General features: G+C 43.0%; 1 protein-coding gene across 4 annotated transcripts in view; it reads left to right on the top strand.

The window, feature by feature from the left end:
• tbc1d19 (TBC1 domain family, member 19) overlaps nucleotides 1-22440 on the top strand; it is a 225189-nt gene that overhangs the window by 87460 nt on the left and 115289 nt on the right. For all 4 annotated transcript variants that reach the window (XM_068009631.1, XM_068009553.1, XM_068009711.1 and 1 more), the window contains exons 5-11: nucleotides 424-498; nucleotides 623-686; nucleotides 2573-2619; nucleotides 4845-4955; nucleotides 9892-9964; nucleotides 12524-12562; nucleotides 19959-20071. In XM_068009631.1, coding sequence (XP_067865732.1) covers nucleotides 424-498; nucleotides 623-686; nucleotides 2573-2619; nucleotides 4845-4955; nucleotides 9892-9964; nucleotides 12524-12562; nucleotides 19959-20071 — 522 coding nt within the window. The remainder of the gene's footprint in view (nucleotides 1-423; nucleotides 499-622; nucleotides 687-2572; nucleotides 2620-4844; nucleotides 4956-9891; nucleotides 9965-12523; nucleotides 12563-19958; nucleotides 20072-22440) is intronic.

The raw sequence follows: 22440 nt of genomic DNA, 5'->3' as shown, positions 1-22440 counted from the left end.
GCAGCTACTTTGTTTAATAACTGTACAATCCAAATAGTTCTTTAGGTTATATCCCCTCACTGCCCAAATTAAAGCCTTGAAGCAGTTTAGTTCAGTTACAGTTACTATTATTTAGTAATAATAGCATCATAAATTAAATATAGACACATGTAATGCTTTTTTTTTCTTGAGGATGTATAAAGTAGCACTTCATAGTTTTGCTTTTGTATTAGCGTCACATAATAGCTATTTTATTTATCTGTAACCAATTAAGAGAAAACAAATCAAAGTTTGAATTATAAAGATGTGCAACGACACTGATGTAAACAATGCAGTTTTATTTTAAATGTTAAATAAGGAAATATTCATGAAACTGGATGTAGTATTTTTGTTTGCAAACGTAGCTCTGTGATGTTCATGAAATCTTCATGTGATTTTTTGCAGGTGAACTGGGAAAAACGTGTTCTGAAAAGTTTAAATAGCATGTGCACAGAGCTGGGTATCCCTTTAGCAAAAAAGGTACAGAAGAGCTAGATTTCTTTACTCTTTAAAACATGCTGTTTATGGTCATTGAATTACTGAAACGTAAAGATTGAAGCCATTGAATAATAGTTTATTCAATCCACGTCCCTTCTCCATACAGAGGTCAGCAGAGGAACAGAAGGAGCTTTTGAACAAATGGAATGAGATGGGAACTGATGAACCAGGTATGTAATAAATATTTGGATGACATGAAGTATTTAAGGACAGATTGTAACATAGGAACTGGGTCATCTGACATTCTGCCATATTCTGAATTGACAAATGTGCCTACAGCTGTTCCATCCAGTGCCAGTGAGACTGTTGGTCAATGGATGCAATCTACATGATTTAATTTGGATTCTGTAATTGAGTGATTTCTTCAGATTTAAAATTAATTGTGTTTTGCGGGACTAGGTGGCAAAATGGATTTTCATCATCAGGTATCTATGCAGATCCACAGCTGAATTTTATGTTACGGCGGTGGCCCACCACGCTGGCTTTACTCTGCGCAGCTGCCGTGATATTAAACATGGCCGGGGCCGAACACTCCCCCACATTAACGTGGAGGGGGCAGGCAATCCATCCCTGGCATCCGGCGTGAGTGCGCTGGTGCCATTTTTAAAGGGCTTCCAGCCCTTCAATTTAATTAAAATTAGTGCAAAAACTTAACTAAAGTTATTCCAACCCTCTCCTACCCGCCCCCATCAATGACCATCAAATTTGTTACTTGTCCTCTTCCCGCTCCCCACAAAAAAAATCTTACCTTGTAGTCCTAACCTTCCCCCGCTCCCCCCCCCCCACAAAGTTCAAAAACTATGAACTTTATCCCTTCCCACCACCCCCTAGACCTATCAAAAACATTTGATCCTGCTCCCCCCCCCGCCCTGAAAACTTACCTCCTCCCTCTCCCCACCAGTGTCCCGCATTGGATTTCCGGACGGACATCCAAGGCACGGGCTCCTTGCAACCGACCACGATATCGGAGCTGGATGGCCGGCGGGAGCAGTTAAGTCATTAATTCATTAATTGACATTCATTAACATATTTAAATGCTGCTCCCGTCGCCGAGCAAACGCAATGGGGGGCTGGCCGCCACGAAGCTTCGCTGCCAGCAATGTAGGGCCGGGCCTTCCCAGAGTTGAAGCCCGCGGCGGGCCTCTCTTGGAGGCATTTCCCAGGCCCCTCAGCCATGACCCCCGACGTTTGGGGGGTGGGGGGGGGGTGGCGGTGGTGGTCTGTAAAATTCAGTTCCCAGTCTAAAATGACCAACAGCACAAAATAGTATGGAAAATGGAAAGGTATACCAGGACAGTAGGGAATTTTTTTTCAAAGCTTGTGTCTGAGTCACGTTGTTTTGGCAGAGTGGAAGGAGCTTCCCTCATCATCTAACCATACCATAGATGTTCTGGGAGTGCTTGATGCTGACCCTGGGCTCCCAATTGTAAAATGCTGCGTTCACCAGTGTCAACATCAGACAGATAATGTTCATTTAAGACCCTCCTTAAAACCAACCTCTGATTCCTCCTATTATGTCCTTTAACACAGTGTCCGCATTTGGTTGATTATGCCTCTGTGAAGCATATTGGGTTTTTTTATATCAAAGGTACTATGCAATTGCAATTTATTGTTGGTTGCTCATATACTGACAAACTGAAGTTGTCCTTTAAATATTTTAGACTACCCTGGTTAATTAATTTAAAGGAATTGGAGCAAGCTCATCACATTTCAAGATGCCACATGTTGAGTCATGTGTAGGTGATGCAAAGTTAAATTGGCTTTTTCCTTTAAGTGATGTGTGTTGTGTGTAAACTGCTATCAAAGTTGCTTATAGAGCACGCTGTCTTGCTACTCTGCAGGGTTGACCATATTCGTTTTAAATATAATTTAACTATTGCTGCCCGTGGGAGTGACTCATACTGCTACCTCGCAGAAGGAGTGGCCTGATGTTGTTCCTCTCCCCACTTAATTAATTGTGTGATCAGATTCACTCTAAGTGTCTGTTGTTTTTTTTTTGCTTTTGCTAAGTATTGAAATTATTGAATCAAAATTCTTGGACATCATATTTTTCTAGATTTGAGCCACTTCCGACCAGTCTATGCCCCTAAGGATTTTCTAGAGGTAAGGTTTCCTACCTCATCTGACCATTATCCACAGTCACAAAATTGTTAATCAGAATTGTGGAGTGGTTTGTTATTTCAAGTGTGAAATCATTGGCTTCTGCATCATTGCTTTTTCAATGTTTTATCTAAAGCGTTAGCAAATAGTATAAGTAAGAAACACTGAAAGTAAACAAGCATAGTTATCAGGATAGCAATTTTGTTATTTGTTTTTTGATATCTTTGTTAAATTGTTAGTCAACTGTGGCAGTGAATAAATAGAAAACACTAATATGTAATACTCTGAGGCTGAAAATCTGCAACACTTCTAATGCAGTCCAGCAGGAGTGCAATAGAAGGGTTGGGAATTTGACTAGGTGCCTTCCTTGCTAGTTTCTGTGAGACTTTGATGGCATAAAACCTTTATCCAATTCAAATGTGCTCCCCCACATCAGACAGAGTATGGCTGCAGGGAGGGGGCTCGCAGTATGGAAATTTCCCTGTTCTCAGCCCAGCTGGACAGCAGCAACTGGTATTCCTCTGTGAGAGGAGACATTCTGACTGCTGCAGAGGCATAAGTGCCTTCCCCACCCTACCAGGATGCCGATAGAAATTTTTTCCAACTTTGGCCGGGATTTCGCAGTCAGCGATGAAGTGATGGTGCTCGCCGCTGACCTCAGAAAAAGTTGCTCACAAAGATCTAGCAATTTCTGTTGCATGGACTTCTACTTTTTCGTTGTCAATTTGAATCTGGTGCCAAGTCAAAAGGATTTCCAGGCGTCCAGCAACAGTGATGTCATCATGGAGAGTAATAAAATATTCTCACAGACAGCAAACCAGGAAGTAAAATGCACTGAATCTTTGACTTTTAATTAAAATTTTACAGAGAGTGAAATAAATGATTTTGACATACATAAGGGAATAAAAGAATTAAAAATATGATTTCTTTTATCATAATGGAGAACTTTGGCATTACACAAATATAAAATTACTTTTTCAGGGCCAGTGAAGCTGTTCAGTAGTAATTATGAACTTAGTACCCCATTAAAAACTCAGTTATGCATCATTCAACGATTTTTCAAGGATTTTTACAGTGAGACTAATAGCTTGCAAAAGGACAAGTTTTCATTCATTCAATGCTTTCTACTTGATTGCAGTATGGGGGGCTTTACCAGTGCACCCTATTGGGAAGCGTAGACTCACTGACAGCAGTTCCTGGATTTCCACGATGAACTACGCATGTGTGAACTCCAGAAGTTGCTGTCAGTTTCAAAGGATCAATGACAGTGAACGCTGACAGTTTCGCCATCATTACTACCACAAAATCGTGGCCATTATATTTTTAGCTCCCTTATAAAGGGGGCAAATGTACATCCTTGTAGGATGTTTCTGGAGGACTCCGAACACTTCAACTCCCCCTGCCCCTCGGAAGTGGCAGTTTCCCCAGTCAGGGGGGCACTCACCAACAGTATTAAAAGGAATTGACCACTTCCTAACCCTGATGGGATCATGAACTGTGATCACTGGCAGGTGCAATATGTCAGCCCTACAAATTTGTGCCCTTTCTGACTTTGCATACAGTTCCAGAAGAATTATTTGGAAGTAATGTGTGATATTTCTCTACTGCCAGATAAACCTTGTTCTGTTCAAATGTACCTTCAAATCGGCTATTGCATTGTTCAGTGACTCGGCAGTTAAGCTGTAGGAAGAGGAGGATGTTCTGGGGTATGGTAAAATAATTTGAAAAGTAGTTTGTTAGAGATCTTCCAAGAAGGCAGTGAATTAATCATTTTTTGATTGCTTTCTGGAAAATTAATCGTATTTTTCTTACGAACTAGATAGATAAATGTGTTCCTTTGCATAAGTAAGTAAATTTCTGCACACAGTAAGGTGAATCAACTTTTCTATGTTTACCATCCATGTGTTTAGCATGTGACTTTTTAATAGCAAAGATCAAAAGATATGTAAAACCTCATTTTACACTCTTATTTTTTAAAGAAAGGAAGATGTACATATCTCTGCAACAGTCGTGAACTTTTTTACTTGAAGATTTCTATCCAGGAGCCCCCTCTAAATTTGAATAATTGTAGATGGTGGGGCAATTTTCATGTTAATTGCTCACTCTTCCACTTTTGTGAAGAATCTTGCAACAAGAAGCAGTTATAGGAATAAAATAAATGCAAGGGTAAAAAATATATCTCTAAAAAAAGCTGTGATTTTATCCCGAATTCATTATTGGTTTTACAGGTACTGATTAATCTTCGCAATCCAAATTATGATGGTGGTGATCCAGTTGGTCTGCGCAGTAGCTGGGGTTTAATCAGCATTCCTTTGCCAGTAAAAGACCTTTCTGAGCTGGTGAGTGGAATTCTATTTAGAAGGTAAACATCATTTCTTAGGCGCAGAGGAACTAGTTATCACAGTCTAAGTTTTTTTCACATCAAAAAATATTTTCTTTACTGAGGAACTGACTAGTGTGCACCAATAAAACTATTAAATGGTTCAGTATTTTTAAAGTAATTTTCAGTGATTTTAAGTCATCACTCACACCCTTATTAAAATGATTATTTTTGCTGACTAAACCATTTTGAGCTGTATTTATAAAATTGTCTCAGGTTACCACTCTTAAATACATCAAGGAATGCAATTTAATGGAAAGGAAAGAAAACTATTATGTTGCTCAATTTTGTTTATAGAAGATCTTGCGTTTGTGAATATGAAAATGTATTTTACAAGGAACTTAAACCAGCACAGTTTTGAGTGCATTTCTGAGCAATTTCCCAATTACGAGTAAAATGGAAACTCTATTCACTGGGGTTTTTCAGTTGGTTTTCATATATTCTTGCCATCAAAAGTTAGGGGAAAAATTGGACCCTGGAAACCATTGGGTGAAAAAAATCAGTTTTTATTTTTAACATCATTGAACCTTAAGAATATAAGCGTGAATAACGAGGCACAGTTCAGCTAAATGATAACTCACAATTATTTACACAATTCACACACCCCTTTTGTGGCCCAATGGCAGCCCCAAATGTAATTTAAGTTTTATGATCACAAAATACTGTCAAGCTGGTACTGTTAAGCAAAGTATTCCCTGCTAAAATTAATGTTTGAAATAACATATCATCACCATAGTATAATGAAGTAGAGATATTTTTAAAAATCTGACAAATAATTGTTTAAATTCAAATTTGCATTGTGTGCAAAGAATGATTTATTGGGACCATTGTACACAGTGTATCCATCTGTTGCTAAGGTAGCTTTTGTAATTATCAGACTCTTCAACATTCATTCAGAAATTATGGATGTAATCTCCGTATTATCTCTGGACTTGATTTTTGATGAAGAAAATGGAAATTTTAGGACAATCAGAAGGAACTGATTATGCTGATACATGTCAGGTGAATTTTTTTTATTCGTTCATGGGATGTGAACATCGCTGGCAAGACAGCATTTGTTGCGCATCACTAATTGCCCTTGAGAAGGTGGTGGTGAGCCATCTTCTTGAATCGCTGTAGTCCATGTGGTATAGGTGCACCCACAGTGTTGTTAGGGAGGGAGTTCCAGGATTTTGACCCAGCGACTGTGAAAAAAACAGCGATTTAGTTCCAAATCAGGATGGTGTGTGGCTTGGAGAGGAATTTGCAGGTGGTGGTGTTCCCATGCATCTGCTGCCCTTGTCTTTCTAGGTAGTAGAGGTCGTGGGTTTGGAAGGTGCTGTCGAAGGAGGCTTGGTGAGTTGCTGCAGTGCATCTTGTATATGGTACACACTGCTGCCACTGTGCATCGGTGGTGGAGGGAGTGAATGTTGAAGGTGGTGGATGGGGTGCCAATCACGTGAGCTGCTTTGTCCTGGATGGTGTTGATTTTCTTGAGTGTTGTTGGAGCTGCACTCATCAAGGGAAGTGAAGAGTATTTCACTACTGACTTGTGCCTTGTGGGTGGTGGACAGGCTTTGGGGAATCATGAGGTGAGTCACTTGCTGCAGAATTACCAGCCTCTGACCTGTTTTTGCTGCTGCACTATTTATATGGCTGGTCCAGTTAAGTTTCTCGTCATTGGTAACCCCTAGGATGTTGATAATGGAGGATTCAGCAATGGTGATGCCATTGAATGTCAAGGGGAGATGGTTAGATCCTCCCTTGTTGGAGATGGTCATTGCCTAGCACTTGTGTGGCACTATTGTTACTTGCCATTTGTCAGCCCAAGCCTGAATATTGTCCAGGTATTGCTGGATGCGGGCATAGACTACTTCAGTATCTGAGGAGTTGAGCGAACATCCTCACTTCTGACCTTATGATGCAGCGAAGGTCAGGAAGGTCAATGCAGACTAGTTGAGATCTAAGGGCTGAATCTTGACGAGCAGGTTCTGTTGGCAGGGGAGCTGGAATTTCTGTCAGGAAACCAGGAAGTTTGGGTTTCACTGTATGATGTGGAGGTCTGACTTCACAGCATGTGTAGTTTTGGTTTGCCTGGCTCCCTGCCCGGAATTCAACTGATTGACAGGCTCGGCTTTGAGTTGGGTGGGGAGCATTCTGGAGCAGGCCGCAGCCGCAGTTAAGTCACCTCTTGCTGCTAATGGGCGAGTGGGAAGTGGAGGGGTGTCTCAGTTAAACCTGGGAGTGGAGACAGGATGGCATTGAGTTTGAATTTTAAAATTTTTAACATCACGGCTGGGATTTTGTTGAGCTTCGCTTCAGCCTGCCATGGAGCCTGATGCCGGGATTGCCGGGCCCAATCTTCCCGGCGGTGGTGGTGAGGCTTGATGGTGGCCCTTCCCTGCCGCCTGTCGACAGGATCCATCTTTAAATATTTAAATAAAGGCAATGAATACATTTAAATACCATTCACCCCAATCTTACCGGCTGCCCGGGATCTTCCGTGTGACGGGCGGCACTCACACGCCTTCGCCTTCTCATCCAGTGAAAGCTGGTGCCACCGAGGTGGGGAAGGGAGGAACTTAGAATTCTTAGTGTAGTGGAAGGGGGGACGGGGTCAACTCTGCATTTCTAGTGTAAGGGGGTTGGAAGGATGACCTCTGCACTTTGTGCATTTGTGGTCAACTTGGCAGTGTTTTGAGGGGGAGAGAGGGCAATTATGCAATATGAGTATTTTGGGGGGAGGGAACGGGGCACAATTTATTTGCGGTGTCGTGAAGGGTCTACGGGATTCAACTATCCACTTTGTGGTAAGTCTGGCAGCCCTTTAAAAATGACGCCAGCGCCTGTGCAGAGGCAGCTGAAGCCATTCATGATGTCGCTGAGGCTGCACCCACCATGTGATTGGGGGGGGGGGGTTGCGGCCCACCCTGTGTGTTTAAATGAGCCGCCACACTATGGCGGCAGCTCATGCGTGTGGCCCGCCATTCCTGGTGGCCGGAGAATAAAATTCAACCCCACATCTTACCCCAATCCACCTGTTTTTGGGAGTTAAAATTTAGCCGTTAGATTTTATAAATGGAGGTAACGGATACAAAAGCAAAAAGGTAATGCTAAACCTGTGCTGATCTTTGGTTAGGAGACAGTTGGGATATTGTGTCCAGTCTTGGGTGCCTTATTTTAAGAAGGGTGTCAAGGCCTAAGAGAGTGTGCAGAAGAGTTTCATTAAGATGATACCTGTAAATAAAGGCTTTAGTTATGAGGACAGACTTGAGAAACTGGTGTTCTTTTAATTCGAACAAAGCAAGTTAAAAGGAGTTCTGGAAAAGATGTTCAAATTTATGGGCGGGAGGGCAGGGGGCTTGATGGGTAAATTAGGAAAAACTGTCCATTGGTTGGTGAGCAGATATCTAGAGGGCGTAAGTTTAAGATCATCACCAAAAAAGTACATAGAACATACTGCTCAGAAGCAGGCCATTCAGCCCAACCATCCATGCCAGTGTTTATGCTTCAGTTAAGACTCATCCCGTCATTCCTCATCTAACTATAATCAGCATAAACCTGAAATCCCTTCTCCCTCATATGCTTATTTAACTTCCCCTTAAATGCATCTAAACTATTCGCCACAACCAGTCACTGGTAGCGAGTTCTGCACTCTCACCACTCACAGAGTAAGGAAGTTACTTCTGAAATTCCTGTTTGATTTCTTGGTGACTGTCTTATATTGATGACCTAGTTTTGCTCTTTCCCACAAGTGGAAATTCTCTCTGTATTTACTCTATCAGAACTTTTTATAATTTTAAAGACCTTTATTCGATCATTCCTCAGCCTTCTCTTTTCAATAGAAAAGAGATCCAGGCTGTTCATCCTTTCCAGATAGATATAACCTTGCAATTCTGATATCAGCCTTGTAAATCATTTATCCACAATCTCCAGTGCCTCTATATCCTTTTTATAATCTGGTGGCTAGAACAGTACACAGTGCTCTGTGGTCTAACCAATGTTCGATATAAGTTTAGCATTACCTCTCTACTTTACAATTCTGACCCTGTAGAAATAAACCCTAGTGCTTGGTTTGCTTTTGTTATGGTCTCTGTTATTGACCTCTGTTGCAACCTTTACAAGGAATTTCTTTTTACACAGAAGTTTGTTGGACCTAGTACTCTCTACCAGTAGCAGTAATGGAAGCAGAATCAGCAGCAGCCTTTTGGATAGAAGTGGATAAATATTTGTGAATGGGACGAAGTGAATTGCATTTTCAGAGGAATGCAACTGTTTGAAAGGCTGTGCTGTAAAATTCTGCATATTTCCATGGTTGAATCAGGACTGTATTGCTTTGATATGCCACCATGTGGTATATTTTCCCACTGAGCCATCAAGTTTTTGATATTATGCTCAATCATCTCATTCTTGTTTGTGTCAAATACATATCTTTTTTGTTATTCAGTGTTCTAATTATGTTAACAAAGAACTTGTTTTGGGTCTGTTAACCAAGAGTTACTGTGCTGTGGTTTGGTGTATATCTTGTATATCTGATTACCTTGGTCATATGTGCGCCATTTCCTAGCAAGAGAGTAGTCAGGCAGCCGGTTCCTAGGATTCTCCTAATGCTGCTCTTGAATTGGCAATGGAACAGCAAGCAAGATCAGCCTGAGTTAATTTAGAATCTTATTCCTACATTAATTAGTTTTACTTGGATTTGTTTGGCATGTATGAGTCAAGAACTTGCTATTTGTGGAGTTCTGGAACAGCACTCAGTGATGCAGTATGTTGGAGCACAAAAACATTATGGTGCATTAAGTTTGCTTCATAATGCACTTGACAGTATTATGTTCTGAAAAGTTTCTTATAGAAATAAAATCCTCTTCAACACGTGCAAACTTGTTGAATAAATTTTCCCTTTTTATTCTGCAAAGAGGGATCAATTTACTGAACTAGGTTTAAACTACGAGCAACTTGGTGTTGAGGACTCGATGCAGATCCCTACTGGTGAGTACTTTTAATTGTTAAGAGATTTTAGAGCATTTAGGAATTCTTCATATTTGAGGCTCTTTCCCAAAATGAATTATAGATGGGATAACTGATCATTCAAACCATTAACCAGCCTTATTTCCATCACCCCCACCCCAAAATACATATTCTGTGGCTAAAATAACTGAGCAGCTTTTTCTGCATAGTCAAGATTAGGAACTCATTTTGTGGGGAATCCTAAGCATGCCACAATAATTTGTTGAATGGTGTTTTATAGAACCAGCATATGGCACCATTGCACAAACAGAAAGGTAAATTTTAAATGTTGCAATATTTTACATAGATTTTTACCTGTCTGTTACCAACTGACTGCTATCACTTTCCCATCTAGGTTTTGGGAGTCATTTTCTAGAGTGCAGATCATAGTGTAAGGTCTCATGAGAGAGTGAAGCAACGTTTTAATTCTGATTCTATGATTGACACTCGCTACTAATTAGGCTTTGTTCATAATTCTGTCCATTTTATTATTTACTTTGATAAAGGGGAACCAGTAGATGTAGTATACCTGGATTTCCAAAAGGTATTCGATAAGGTGCCACATAAAAGATTAATAGACAAGATAAGGGCTCATGGTGTTGGGGGTAATATATTCGTGTGGTTAGAGGATTGGTTAACAGACAGGAAGCAGAGAGTAGGCATAACTGAGGTATTTTCAAGTTGGCAGGCAGTGAATAGTGGGGTGCACAAGGATCAGTGCGGGGGTCTCAGCTATTTACACTCTATATTAATGACTTGGATGAAGAGACAGAGAGTAATGTATCTAGGTTTGCTGATGATACAAAACTCGATGGAAAGGTAAGCTGCGGGGAGAAGTAGAGAGGCTGCAAAGAGACATAGACAGGTTAAGTGAGTGGGCAACAAGATGGCAAATGGAGTATAATGTAGGGAAGTGTGAAGTTGTTCACTTTGGTAGTAAAAATAGAAAATCAGAATATTTTTTAAAAGTTGTGAAACTGGTAAGTGTTGATGTTCACAGAGACTTGGGGATATTAGTACAAGGAACGCACAAAGTTAACATGCAGGTGCAGCAGACTATTAGGAAGGCAGATGGCATGTTGGCCTTTATTGCAAGGGGATTGGAGTACAGGAATAAAGAAATCATACTAAAATTGTACAGGGCTTTGGTGAGTACCTGGAACACTGTGTGCAGGTTTGGTCTCCACATTTAAGAAAGGATATACTTGCACTGGAGGTGGTGCAGCACAGATTTACTAAATTGGTCCCTGGGATAAGGGGGTTGTCCTATGATAGGCTGAGTAAATTGGGCCTATATTCTCTGGAGTTTAGAAGAATGAGAGGCGATCTAATTGAGACATACAAGATTCTGAAAGGGCTTGATAGGGTAGAAGCTGAGAGATTGTTTCCACTGGTCGGGGAATTTAGAACACGGGGGCACAGTCTCAGGATAAGGGGCTGATCATTCAGGACTGAGATGAGGAGAAATGACGACACTCAAAAGGTTGTGAATCTTTGGAATGCTCCAGCCCAGAGGGTTGTGGATGCTCCATCATTGAATACATTTAAGGCTGGGATAGATAGATGTTTGGTCTGGCAGGGAATCAAGGGATATGGGGAGTGGACAGGAAAGTGGAATTGATGCCCAAGATCAGCCATGATCGTAGTGAATAGTGGAGCAAGCTCAATGGGCCATATGGTCTACTTCTGCTCCTATTTCTTGTGTTCTTGTGTCATGTTAAATGCTAAAGTATTCTAGTGTTTCACGTTGAGCGGTAAGTTTTTTTTGGGAAAAAAGATGATTGTTTTTGTCTTTGTCGGAATTAAATAATGTAATATTTGTTTGAGTGGAATATTATTTAGGTTAAATGCAACTAATCTATCACAAACTTTAAAAAACATCATTTACGTCAAATGTGCAAGTGCTGTTATTTTCTTGCAGCAGTTATGGTTTTATAAATAGAGGCATAGGGTAAATGATAAATTTGTATAAAACATTGGCTAGGGCACAATTAGAGTATTGTGTGCAGTTTTGGGTGCACCATTTTAAAGATATTATAGCCATAAGATGTGTGTATAATTGATTCAGTAAAATAATGCAAGGGATTGGAAACTCTAGCTACGAGGAAGGCCTTGAGATACTGGAGCCATTTCCATTGGAAAGCAGAGGTTTGATGCAGGGTTTTAAGATGATGAATGAATAGGGGAAAACTAATTTCACTGGTTGGGGATTCAGTGGTGAGGGGCCATCGATTTAAAATTGGCACTAAGAAGGTAAGGAGTAACTTCTTAGCATATAGGAGTTTTGGAGAGTGGCGTACTTTAGAGAACAGAGCAGTGGGATGAATTTTGGATTGCACTAGCAAAGAGGTGGCACAGACATGATGGACTGCATGACCTCCTATGCCGTAAATTTCTGTAGTTCTAACTGCAATAATTTATGTCAGAATGACTCCTGACTTATAAATGTTTGTTAAATGGCCTGATGGCTTTATAGAAAATGTGGAATTACTTTGTGTTTCTGATTACTGCAATACTTTAATTGCACATTGTCTCTTACAGAACTGTTTGAAAGTGAGTATATACGCCTTGGACAAAGAGGTAAGAAACTAATCAGAAGTGCACTGTTGACCAGATAATCTTTTTTGCATGCCAAGACCCTAGTGTTAAAAGGGTTTGTAAGACACACGAGTAGCTCTAATGAATGCTTAGAAAAAGAGTGACAAAGTTGGCTTTCAGTCAGGGAAGTGGCTGCTAACTGCAATTTTTAAAACTCCTTGCTGTATTCTATGGAACCTAACAAAACAGTTGCCACTTTATTTCTCAGAACTGCACCCGATAAATAATTTGATGCAAGGTACTTTTGGACATTGAAAAGACACAACAGAGAGCTGAATAATTGCAAGTCTTTTTTGTCTTTAGGGAGAGTCAGCAACAATGCAAACTACAAGGGATTAATGGCCATTTCTTATAACATATTCTCTCATGCAGCTAGGAACCTTATAAAGAAAGCACTGAATGGACAGCTGAGTGCAAACGCTGTAGAATTACTTCAGAGTAATGCATTATACTGACGGAGGTGAAAAATGTTGTTTCAGCTAACTGCAGTTTTAAAATGCATTTTTTTTTTAAACCGAGTGCCATTTATTGCATTCAATTGGATTTTGAGATATGTAGGCATCATGTGGCGTGCTTAGTTTTCATGACCATTTTAAACCCAATGCTTTTGCACATGCATAGCTTTATGTAGCTTTTTCTAGGGCCAGAAGTTTTGATTCTGTTAAAGTCTTTGATCAAAGAATAACTAGAAATCCTGCATTTGAAGAACTGCTGTTGTAATAAATACTACTTTGACTGTAAATGTTTTGCCAGTCTCTGCTTTGGCACACACGTGGGGTGTGCTGAGGACTGAAGCGTGTTTTTTAAGTCCAATCCTTTTATTGGATTAAATTAAACTTTGAGATATGTGAGTGTCATCCACATGGGGCCTGTTTAGTTTTCAGCGCCACTGGATTTTTAAAAAATCACATTCCATTTATTGAAATCAATTAAGCTTTGAGATATGAGTGTTTCAGGGAAGTTCAGGGATGCTACATGAGAGAGGGTTGATGGTGTCGGGGGAATGCATGGGAGGTATGGAATGGGATGGCATGGAAGGGATGAAATGGAGAGTGAGTATGGCAGAGGAAGAAGAGGTGGGATGGGGATGATATGAGAGGCATGAAAGGAGTGGGATGGGTATGGCATAAGAGGGGTGGCATGGGAAGGATGGATTGGAATGGAATGGGGATGGTATGGGAGGAATGTAAGGAAGGGGATGGCATTGGATACATGCCATGGGAAGAATTGAATGGCCTGGGATGGGGATGGAATGGGAGGAGTGGCATGGGAAGGATGGAATGGCTTGGGGTGGGATGCAGATGGCATGGGAAAGATGAAATGGCATGGGATGGGGATGGCGATGGCATGGGAAGAGTGGGAGGGAGGGGATGGCATGGGAGGGGTGGATGAGATGATGGAATTGGTTACGTATACTAATTTGATCGCAAATGTTTGTGGGTCTCTGCTAATATCAAATATTTAGCCTATGGGAGAGGGAGACAAGAAAAAAACCATCGGACTCAAATCACATGCACTGAATTATCTAAAGGTAGAAGCAGCAGGTACTAAACCTGCCCTTTGTAACTTCTGATGATTTCTGTACCACCCATCCATTACTACATAAGGGGGAGTTTTACGGGCTCTGCAAGAGCTGCTTTGGTGGTGGGTGGGGTGACTTAATTAGGTGTGAGTTGATATTTTGGGTTCCCGATAGTGGGTTTTTGTTAGCAATTAAGTCAGCTGCGTGTTTGCGGTGGTCCGGGGTTCACCCCGCATGGTGGCAGTTTGCAGCTTTGCATTCATTTCCATAGCATCAATACTCATTACACTACAATTATTTCAAATTAATTCTTACCTGCCAGATTAAGTTAGTGGCGAACGTTATTGCCCTGGCTCCCGCTTCACCTTCATTTAAAGGTGGTGTACACAAGTTGGCTTTGTGCAGTTGTGCCTGACGTCAGTCAACATTGGAATGTATGTTTGGCTCCTGGCTCAGCAACAGCAAGGACGATTCTTCTCAGGGGATGGCGGGGAAGGCATGGCGGGTGGGTAAGACACAGGATGGGCTTGTCAGGTTCATGGAGATGCAGGAGAGGGTAGCCAGGCAAGAGACAGGGTGGGGTCTCGGGTGGCTGGAGGTGCAGGGGAGGGAGGAGTGCAGAGTCCAGTGTGTGTACTAGTTGTTATTGATTCTGAAGTTAGCTGGAGATGGTAGGGGGGATTTGTTTTGAGCATAACAGTAAACTGATGGTCCTCAGGGGTCTAAAGGAAGGGGTGAGTGCAGTCCATGTTGGGGTCCTGAGGGGCGGAATCAGGGTACTGGTTGGCAGGGGGCAGTTGGCTTTCATGGGGGGAAGGTTGAGACTTAGGGTTGGATATTCAATAGCATCATAGGGAGGGGAACAGGACTCTGCAAATGTATCAGGGTGGATTTCAGGAGGATCAAGGGGGAGAGCTGGCATTTGGATGGTCACGGGTGTAGGAACAGGGGAAGAGATGGCAAGAATAAGTTGATAATGATCTGTTTCAAGGTAATGGGGGGAGCTACAATGGTGACAGGGAAGGTTTAAGGTAACATTGTGTGGGTCAAGGGTGATGGGTGCAGGTTGGAAGGTGGCAGGAGGAGGTTGGAAGGTGGGGAAACTTGCCTGGAATTTCACATGCGCCATTCTGATGAAGGATACTACAAAGCATGTGGCCACTCAAGGATTGCAAATCGATTGGGAGGCGATCAATGATTGTGGTTGGGATTTCCTGCTGGGTGCAGTTTAGGGTGCATAAAAGCTATCTGTTCATTACTTCCAAGGTTAAGGTAACTGGAAAAAGAAGGCTGATTTAGAATGCTCTTCCCATTTTAACAGTTGCATAGCTGCAAAGACATGGGTCTCATACACCCATTTTGACTCCTACCACGGGTAGAAGAGCAGAGGACGCGATTGAGGAGGGCTCATGCTGCTCAGCAAATGATGCCGCAATGGCAGCAGCAGGCAGCACAAGAGGGTGAGGCTGCTCAGAATGATGCCAGCCACATTATCGAAGGCGGGCGCTGGCACACCATCGCTTCCTCAGGACAATGACAAATTACCTTCAGATGTCAGAGAGGCAATGGCAGAGACGCCTGAGGATGTCACATCAGATGGTCACTGAAATTTGTAGGATCATTCAGAATGATCTTCAGCTGCATGGTTTTGGTGGGAATCTCATGCCTGTTGCCCTCAAGGTTACTGCTGCACTCAATTTATTTGCTAGCAGTGCCTTCCAGGGATCAATGGGCAACATATGTGGCATCTCACAAGCTGTGACACATAGTTGCATCAAAAAGGTAACCTATGCCTATTCCATCGTGCCAATAATTTCATCTATTTCCCCATAGACAAGGATAGCCAGACAGCAAGGTCAGCAGCCTTTGACGCCATCGTTCATTTCCCTAGAGTGCAAAAGGTGATCAACTGCTCTCATGTGGCCCTGGCAGTAGCCTGCTGCATTTGTCAATTGCAAAGGTTTCCACTCTTTATATGTTAAACTGGTTTGTGACCACAGGAGACGAATCAGCAGGTCTGCGCTCGTTTCCCAGGGAGCTATCACGACTCATTCATTTTACGGAACTCACAGCTAACAGGAATTTTTGAAGCTTCAGCCCAAGTTTACGGCTGGGTCCTGGGTGACATGGTTAATGACACTAATGCAACATCCCCAAAGCACAGCTGAAGAGCGATACAGTGCTGCTCACGCATCCACCAGACCCATCATTGAAGATACCATTGGCATCCTGAAAATGCACTTCTGCTGCCGTGACTGGTCAGGAGGTGCTCTTCAGTACACGCCATAGAGGGCCTCAGGAGTAATCATTGACCCCTGTGCATTGCACAGCCATGCAATTCAATGCAGACAAATTTTACATGCGGAGGAACAGAAGTCCTCCTCAGATGAGGATGACTATGAAGAGCCTGAGGAAGAGGATAGTAATGCTAATGAAAATTTTATGGATGTTAGGGCCATGGAAAGAAATACAAGGGACATCAGAGAGAATCTTATCTTTGCATGTTTCAGCCAAGAGTGAAACATTTGCTAAATTAAAGCTTGAAGGAAAAAAGTTAAACCTCCACAAATGTTCATATACCCCTGTAATCTGAATCATGGCTGTAATCTAACAGCAGGCCTCTTTTAACAGCAACACTTGAACCTGCAGTGGAGATGTACTTAATGCCTGTCTGCTATAAACTTCATTGAAAACTACCTGCTTCTGTGTTCGCCTGCTGGAGGTAAGGTGATCAATGTTCGGGGGGAGAGGACGAGATGCCACTTACCCTGGGGTTGTCCTGAGAGTAAGACCCCAGGGCAGCTGGCAAGTGCTCGTCCTCCATCGAGATGCACAATGGCACCTGCCTGTCCACCTGAGGGGAAGGGGCAGCCTGAGGGAGGTCCAAGTTCCTTGTCCCCCTCTCGCTTAGACTCTGCTGCATAGAGCCCGTGGCTAGAGTGATGGTGTGCAGGTCAGAATGCATGTGGCACAAGTGTTCAACCAGACTCGCCACGGAGCTCGCCGAACTCTCGATTGAGGAAACCATACGCTCACATCCCTGGGACATAGCAGACGTCATGGCTTGCATGGACTCCTCCATGGCACTCACAAAGCGGCGCATGACCTCAGGCATCTCCGACATCTTTCCCACATGGGTTTGCTGCACATCCAATAAACTTCTTGTAGTAACAAACAAAGAATCATCATCAGTATGGGGCTGAGCAGGGGCCTGGTCCGCAGCAGTCCTGTGATTGTCAGGAAACTCATCTGGCACTTGCTCTCTCAGCTGCTGGGATGTGTCTTGCCCACTGGACTGTGACCTTTCTTCTAATCTCCAAACCCCTGCGGACTGTGTGGATGTGCCGGTGGAGATTGAAGAAGAGGCAGGTGACAGTGCACCCTCTGGGGCATTGGCAGCATTCTCTCCAGAGGAGGAATCTTGGGCCTTGCGACGTTCTGTCGCTTGAGTGCAGGCACCTGCAGTGGATAAACAAACAGAGGCACATTTTGCAGCATCAGAATATGAGGCAGCTCTTTCACACACGTTCGTCTTGTGTTAACATATGGCTGCAAGACTAAAGTTGATGCTTCATCCTTACGTCTTTAGAATCCTGTCTCACCGTCTGCAACGGCTGTGCCTTCCTCCTCTCTTGCAATCTCTGCTGCCTGCTCCTCAGCTGGTGTCAGTAATTGATGTCTGGGACTCCTCCACCTGTCTTTGCCTGCTCACGCTGGTTATGAATGTGTTTATGCTGCAGGAAACAGTGCAGATTTAATGACATGTCAAAAGATGCATCACACCCATTGTACACATGCATAGATATCACTCATTCTGGAGTGACTTTTGCAAAATACATCTAAGCACATAAAAAAGCCAGATGTCAACATTCTGCACAATCATTTGGTGTATGGCACCAAGGCTGATCACACATTTGAATGCATGCCTTGTCTGCCCACTGTTTTAAACACATGGAGCCAAGGAGAAAAAAATTACATTAGCTTCGCAACCTCTCTTACCCTTGCTGATCTGAGCAAGTCATTGATGCATTTCCGACACCGACCCCAGGTCCAGCATGTTACCCCACGGTTTGAGACCTCCTCCGCCACCTCCATCCAGACCGTCTTGGTCAGGCAAGTGTGTCTTTTGAGACCATCTGCAGGGAAGAGGACCTCCCGCCTTTCCCTGACAGCTTGGAGGAGAGCCTGCAGGGAGGCGACACTGAACTGTGGAGTGGAACACTGCTTGCAGGTTGCCATGGTTATGGTGTTCCTGGAACAAAAACAAAAATATGAAGTGGAGTTGGTGCTGGGGTGGGGGAAATCATGAAGGAAGAACCAGAAAATAAATGATCAGCTATTTTAATGGGTCTTCTAAGTAGATGCTTCAAAAATACCAAGGCTGCTGATCCTTCAGGCTTGCAACGCTGAATGATTTGTAGCCGTGGCATTCATGATGTTTTGAAGAATGATGGCTGGTTCCACCAAAGAAAGTCCATCTCCGCCGTATGATCGCACATGTCTCCTGTGTGCCCACTGTCAGCCCTTTAATTTACATTTATAATTGTGTGCAAACCGGGGAAAAGGGCAGAAATGGAAGTGCCACCAACTTCTGGATCCACCGTCAGAAACGCTGCGCCACTCATGAAATACTGCCCCTAGTGTGGAATTAACTACTGTTTTAATCTTAAGGTGCCTCATTTTCTCATTGTAAATGTATCACATATAGGTACTTGACTAGTTATAATACATGATATTAATGTCTAGTTATATTTCTGACTGTTGGAATAAAATTAAATACTGCTACAGGTCAGCATTTGTCTTTGTACATAACCCACATCTTCAGTGATGGACCAAACCTAGTGTTGAAACATTGTAAACCTGTTTGGCAGGGTGTAGGAATAAAAACACTTTTTTGCCCTTGGACTGAATCCAAAACCATTTCAATCAGTGGATTTAATGCAATAGTTAATGCTCCATGGCACTGGACAGACATGGCTGAACTGTCGATCTGCCACAAGGCCATAACTGCAGCAACATATGAAGGGTTGCTACCCCTGAAGCCAGAGCTTTACGTTTATGCCAGAAACATGATGCATGCTGCAATTTCACTTTGACGGTCTGTATTAAGTCTACACAAAATGTTATTTTGCGCACCACTCCTCTTGTTTCCGAATGATACTTCCTGAAACTATGTCCTTATCAGCATGCATCCAAATTGAGTTGCTGAATCAGGGTTGTTGGAGTGTGTATTTGTCTGTGGGAAATATTGACACACATATTGGAATGGTGCTACTATTTAAGCCTTTATATGCTCCCAGCAGCCATAAGGGTCACGTTTGAGAAGCACCTGTCCTTGTTACAGTTCCCTCTGGTTGCACTCTGTTCACAACATATGTGAAAACTAAACCATCTGCATGGTGTAGGACATATTAAAGCAACAACAGTTTTCATTGTTATAGAAACCACAAGTAGAATAGAAATGTACTTCACGGATTTGTTTAAAAAACAATTTATGCAACATTTTTTAAGCTGTTTGCTCTGCTTCTGGACCAATTCAAAAATTATTTCATGAAACCTGTATATATCACCTTCAAGAGTTGCATAAAGGTGCAAGTGGTTGAATAACCTAATTCATGAATTAAAAAACATACAATAAGAATGTTTACAGATATTATTTGAAGGGTAATGCACATGGAACAACCAGTAGATATTCCATTCTAACTATACTGTGGGTATAAAAGATGTGTTTCAAGCAAATGTGGTCACAGCCAGCCTTATTCCAGTTACTTGTACTTCCTTTGCGTCTCTTTTCATTAGAAAATATTGATGTTAGTTCAGTTTGTCATGCAAAACTTTTCTTTTGTTTGCCTGTAGTTTTGTCTGAACAAGACAGTGCTGCAGCTCAGCAATACATTCGACAGGGCTGTCCCACAGGATTGCGTGCGGATATGTGGGCTCTCATTCTGAATATTGACAATCAACTGGAGGTAACGAACCACTAATTACGCTTACTTTTGTGAATCCATGTAAAGCAGTTGTTAAATCATAAATCATGAGCTCCATTTGCACCACAAATTTTTGTTCTAACATGAATTTGGTATTTGCATGATATTGCTAGATGCCACTGCATTTTAAAATGGCTGTGTTTGCTGACAACGCAACCGCTAGGTGGTGCAGTACTGGCACATGCGCAAATGCAGCCTCATCCACTGAAATGTCTGTGACGTCAAGGCAGCTGCCAGTAAGAAAGATGGCGCTGCTCAATTTATCACAAAAAACAAATTAAACCTAACTCCCCTCAATGGCTGCGTTCGCCGCCTCCATCCTGTCCCCAACAGTACCCCTCTCCCTATTGCCACCGCACTTCTCTTCACCACTCCCTCCCGCTCGCTCCTGGCCTTGCCGCTTCCCCCTTCCCCTCAGCCGCTTGCACCCCACTTCACCTTCCCCCCCGCCCCACCACCGGCCGCTCGGTCCAGGCATCACCCCTTCCCCCCGCAACCTCAACCGCTTGCTCCCTGCCTTGAGCTTCGGCGGCTTGTTCCCCACTGCTTCTTTGGGCAGCACAGCAGGGAACAATTGGCCGAGGGGGGGGGGGGGGGGGAGTGGTGAGGCCTGGACCGAGCCGGGGGGTGGGGTGGGGTAGGGGCAGTGAAGCGGCCCCGTTCCAGCATGCAATGATGTTTTAGAGCACATGCGTGAATTAGTTCTGGCGAGCTGGGTGCTGACGTACGCTGCACATGCGCAGCACCACACTGGCAGGAAGAAACCGTTCTGCGCATGTGCGCAGCTGGGAATGCACTGGTGATGTTGGTGTTTGGCTGCATTGTCAGGAGTCACCTTGTTTTAAAATCAGGTATTCCAAGGTTGGCAACAGCTTTCATCTGGGGCTGCACGTAGAAGAATTTGCTGGGGAATATTGCAGTTTTGTGAAATCTTAATTTAGATTGTTACAGCACAGAAACAGAGCCTTCTTCCCATAAAGTCTGTACTGGTGTTTTGCACCACATGAACCACTTACTCTAATTGTACTTCCCTGGTTGCTCCCCACACCTTTCTAATGTTCCTCTTTTTCAAATAGCTAATCAAAGAATTTATGAGCCATGCTTCAACAGTGGTTTGTGACAAAAAATTCAACTTTCTACACATTCTGTAAAGACATTTTTCTAACCTTCCCTTTAATTCTTTCTGTGGTGGATGTTAAATTTCAGTTCTCTTGTTATTGTCACACTGAACAGTAGAAACAATTTTTCACTATTTACCTCATCATAACCCTTCATAATCTTGAAGATCTCTATCAGATTAACCTGTAATTTTTGAAAATCTAGTTTCACAAAAAATGTAACATTATATCTCCCTTCATAACTATAATGTGGGGGAGGCGGTGGTGTAGTAGTAATGTTGCTAGACTAGTAATCCAGAGCCCCACTCTGGGGACATGGTTCGAATCCCACCACGACAGATGGTGGAACTTGAATTCAATTAATTAATCTGGAATTATAAAGCTAGTCTAGTGGTGATCATAAAACTATTGTCGATTGTTATTAGAACCCATCTGGTTCACTGATGTCCTTGAGAGAAGGAAATCTGCCGTCCTTATCTGGTCTGGCCTACATGTGTCTCCAGACTCACAGCAATGTGGGTGACTCTTAACTGCCCTCTGAAATAACCTAGCAAGCCACTTAGTTGTAACCTAGGCACCAGCAATGACAATGGCAAACCCAGCCCTGTCAACCCTGCAAAGTCCTCCTTACTAACAGCTGGGGTCTTGTGCCAAAATTGGGGGAACTGTCCCACAGACTAGTTAAGGAACAGCCTGACATAATCACACTCGCAGAATCATACTTTGCAGACAATGTCCCAGACACCACCATAGCCAACCCTGGATATGTCCTGTCCCACTGGCACTCGAGGTGGTGGCACAGTGGTATACAGTCGGGAGAGAGTTGCCCTGGGAGTCCTCAACATTGTCTCTGGACCCAAAGAAGTCTCATGGCATCAGGTCAAACATGGGCAAGGAAACCTCCTGCTGATTACCACCTCAGCTGATGAATCAGTGCTTCTCCATGTTGAGCACCAATTGGAAGAAGCACTGAGGATAGCAGGGGCACAAAATGTACTCTGGGTGGAGGCTTGGTAACACCACTACTGGCCGATTCCTAAAGGACATAGCTGTTAGACTGGATCTGTGGCAGGTGGTGAGGGAACCAACAAGAGGGAAAAACCTACTTGACCTCATCATCAGCAATCTACCTCTCACAGATGCATCAGTCCATGTCAGTATTTGTAGGAGTAATCACAGCAAAGTCCTCATGGAGATCAAGTCCCATCTTCACACTGAGGGTACCCACCATCA

This window comes from Heterodontus francisci, chromosome 1, assembly GCF_036365525.1.
Source record: "Heterodontus francisci isolate sHetFra1 chromosome 1, sHetFra1.hap1, whole genome shotgun sequence".
Taxonomy (NCBI): domain Eukaryota; kingdom Metazoa; phylum Chordata; class Chondrichthyes; order Heterodontiformes; family Heterodontidae; genus Heterodontus; species Heterodontus francisci.
The sequence above is the reverse complement of the archived record's forward strand: the minus strand, read 5'-3'. Positions and strand labels throughout refer to the sequence as shown.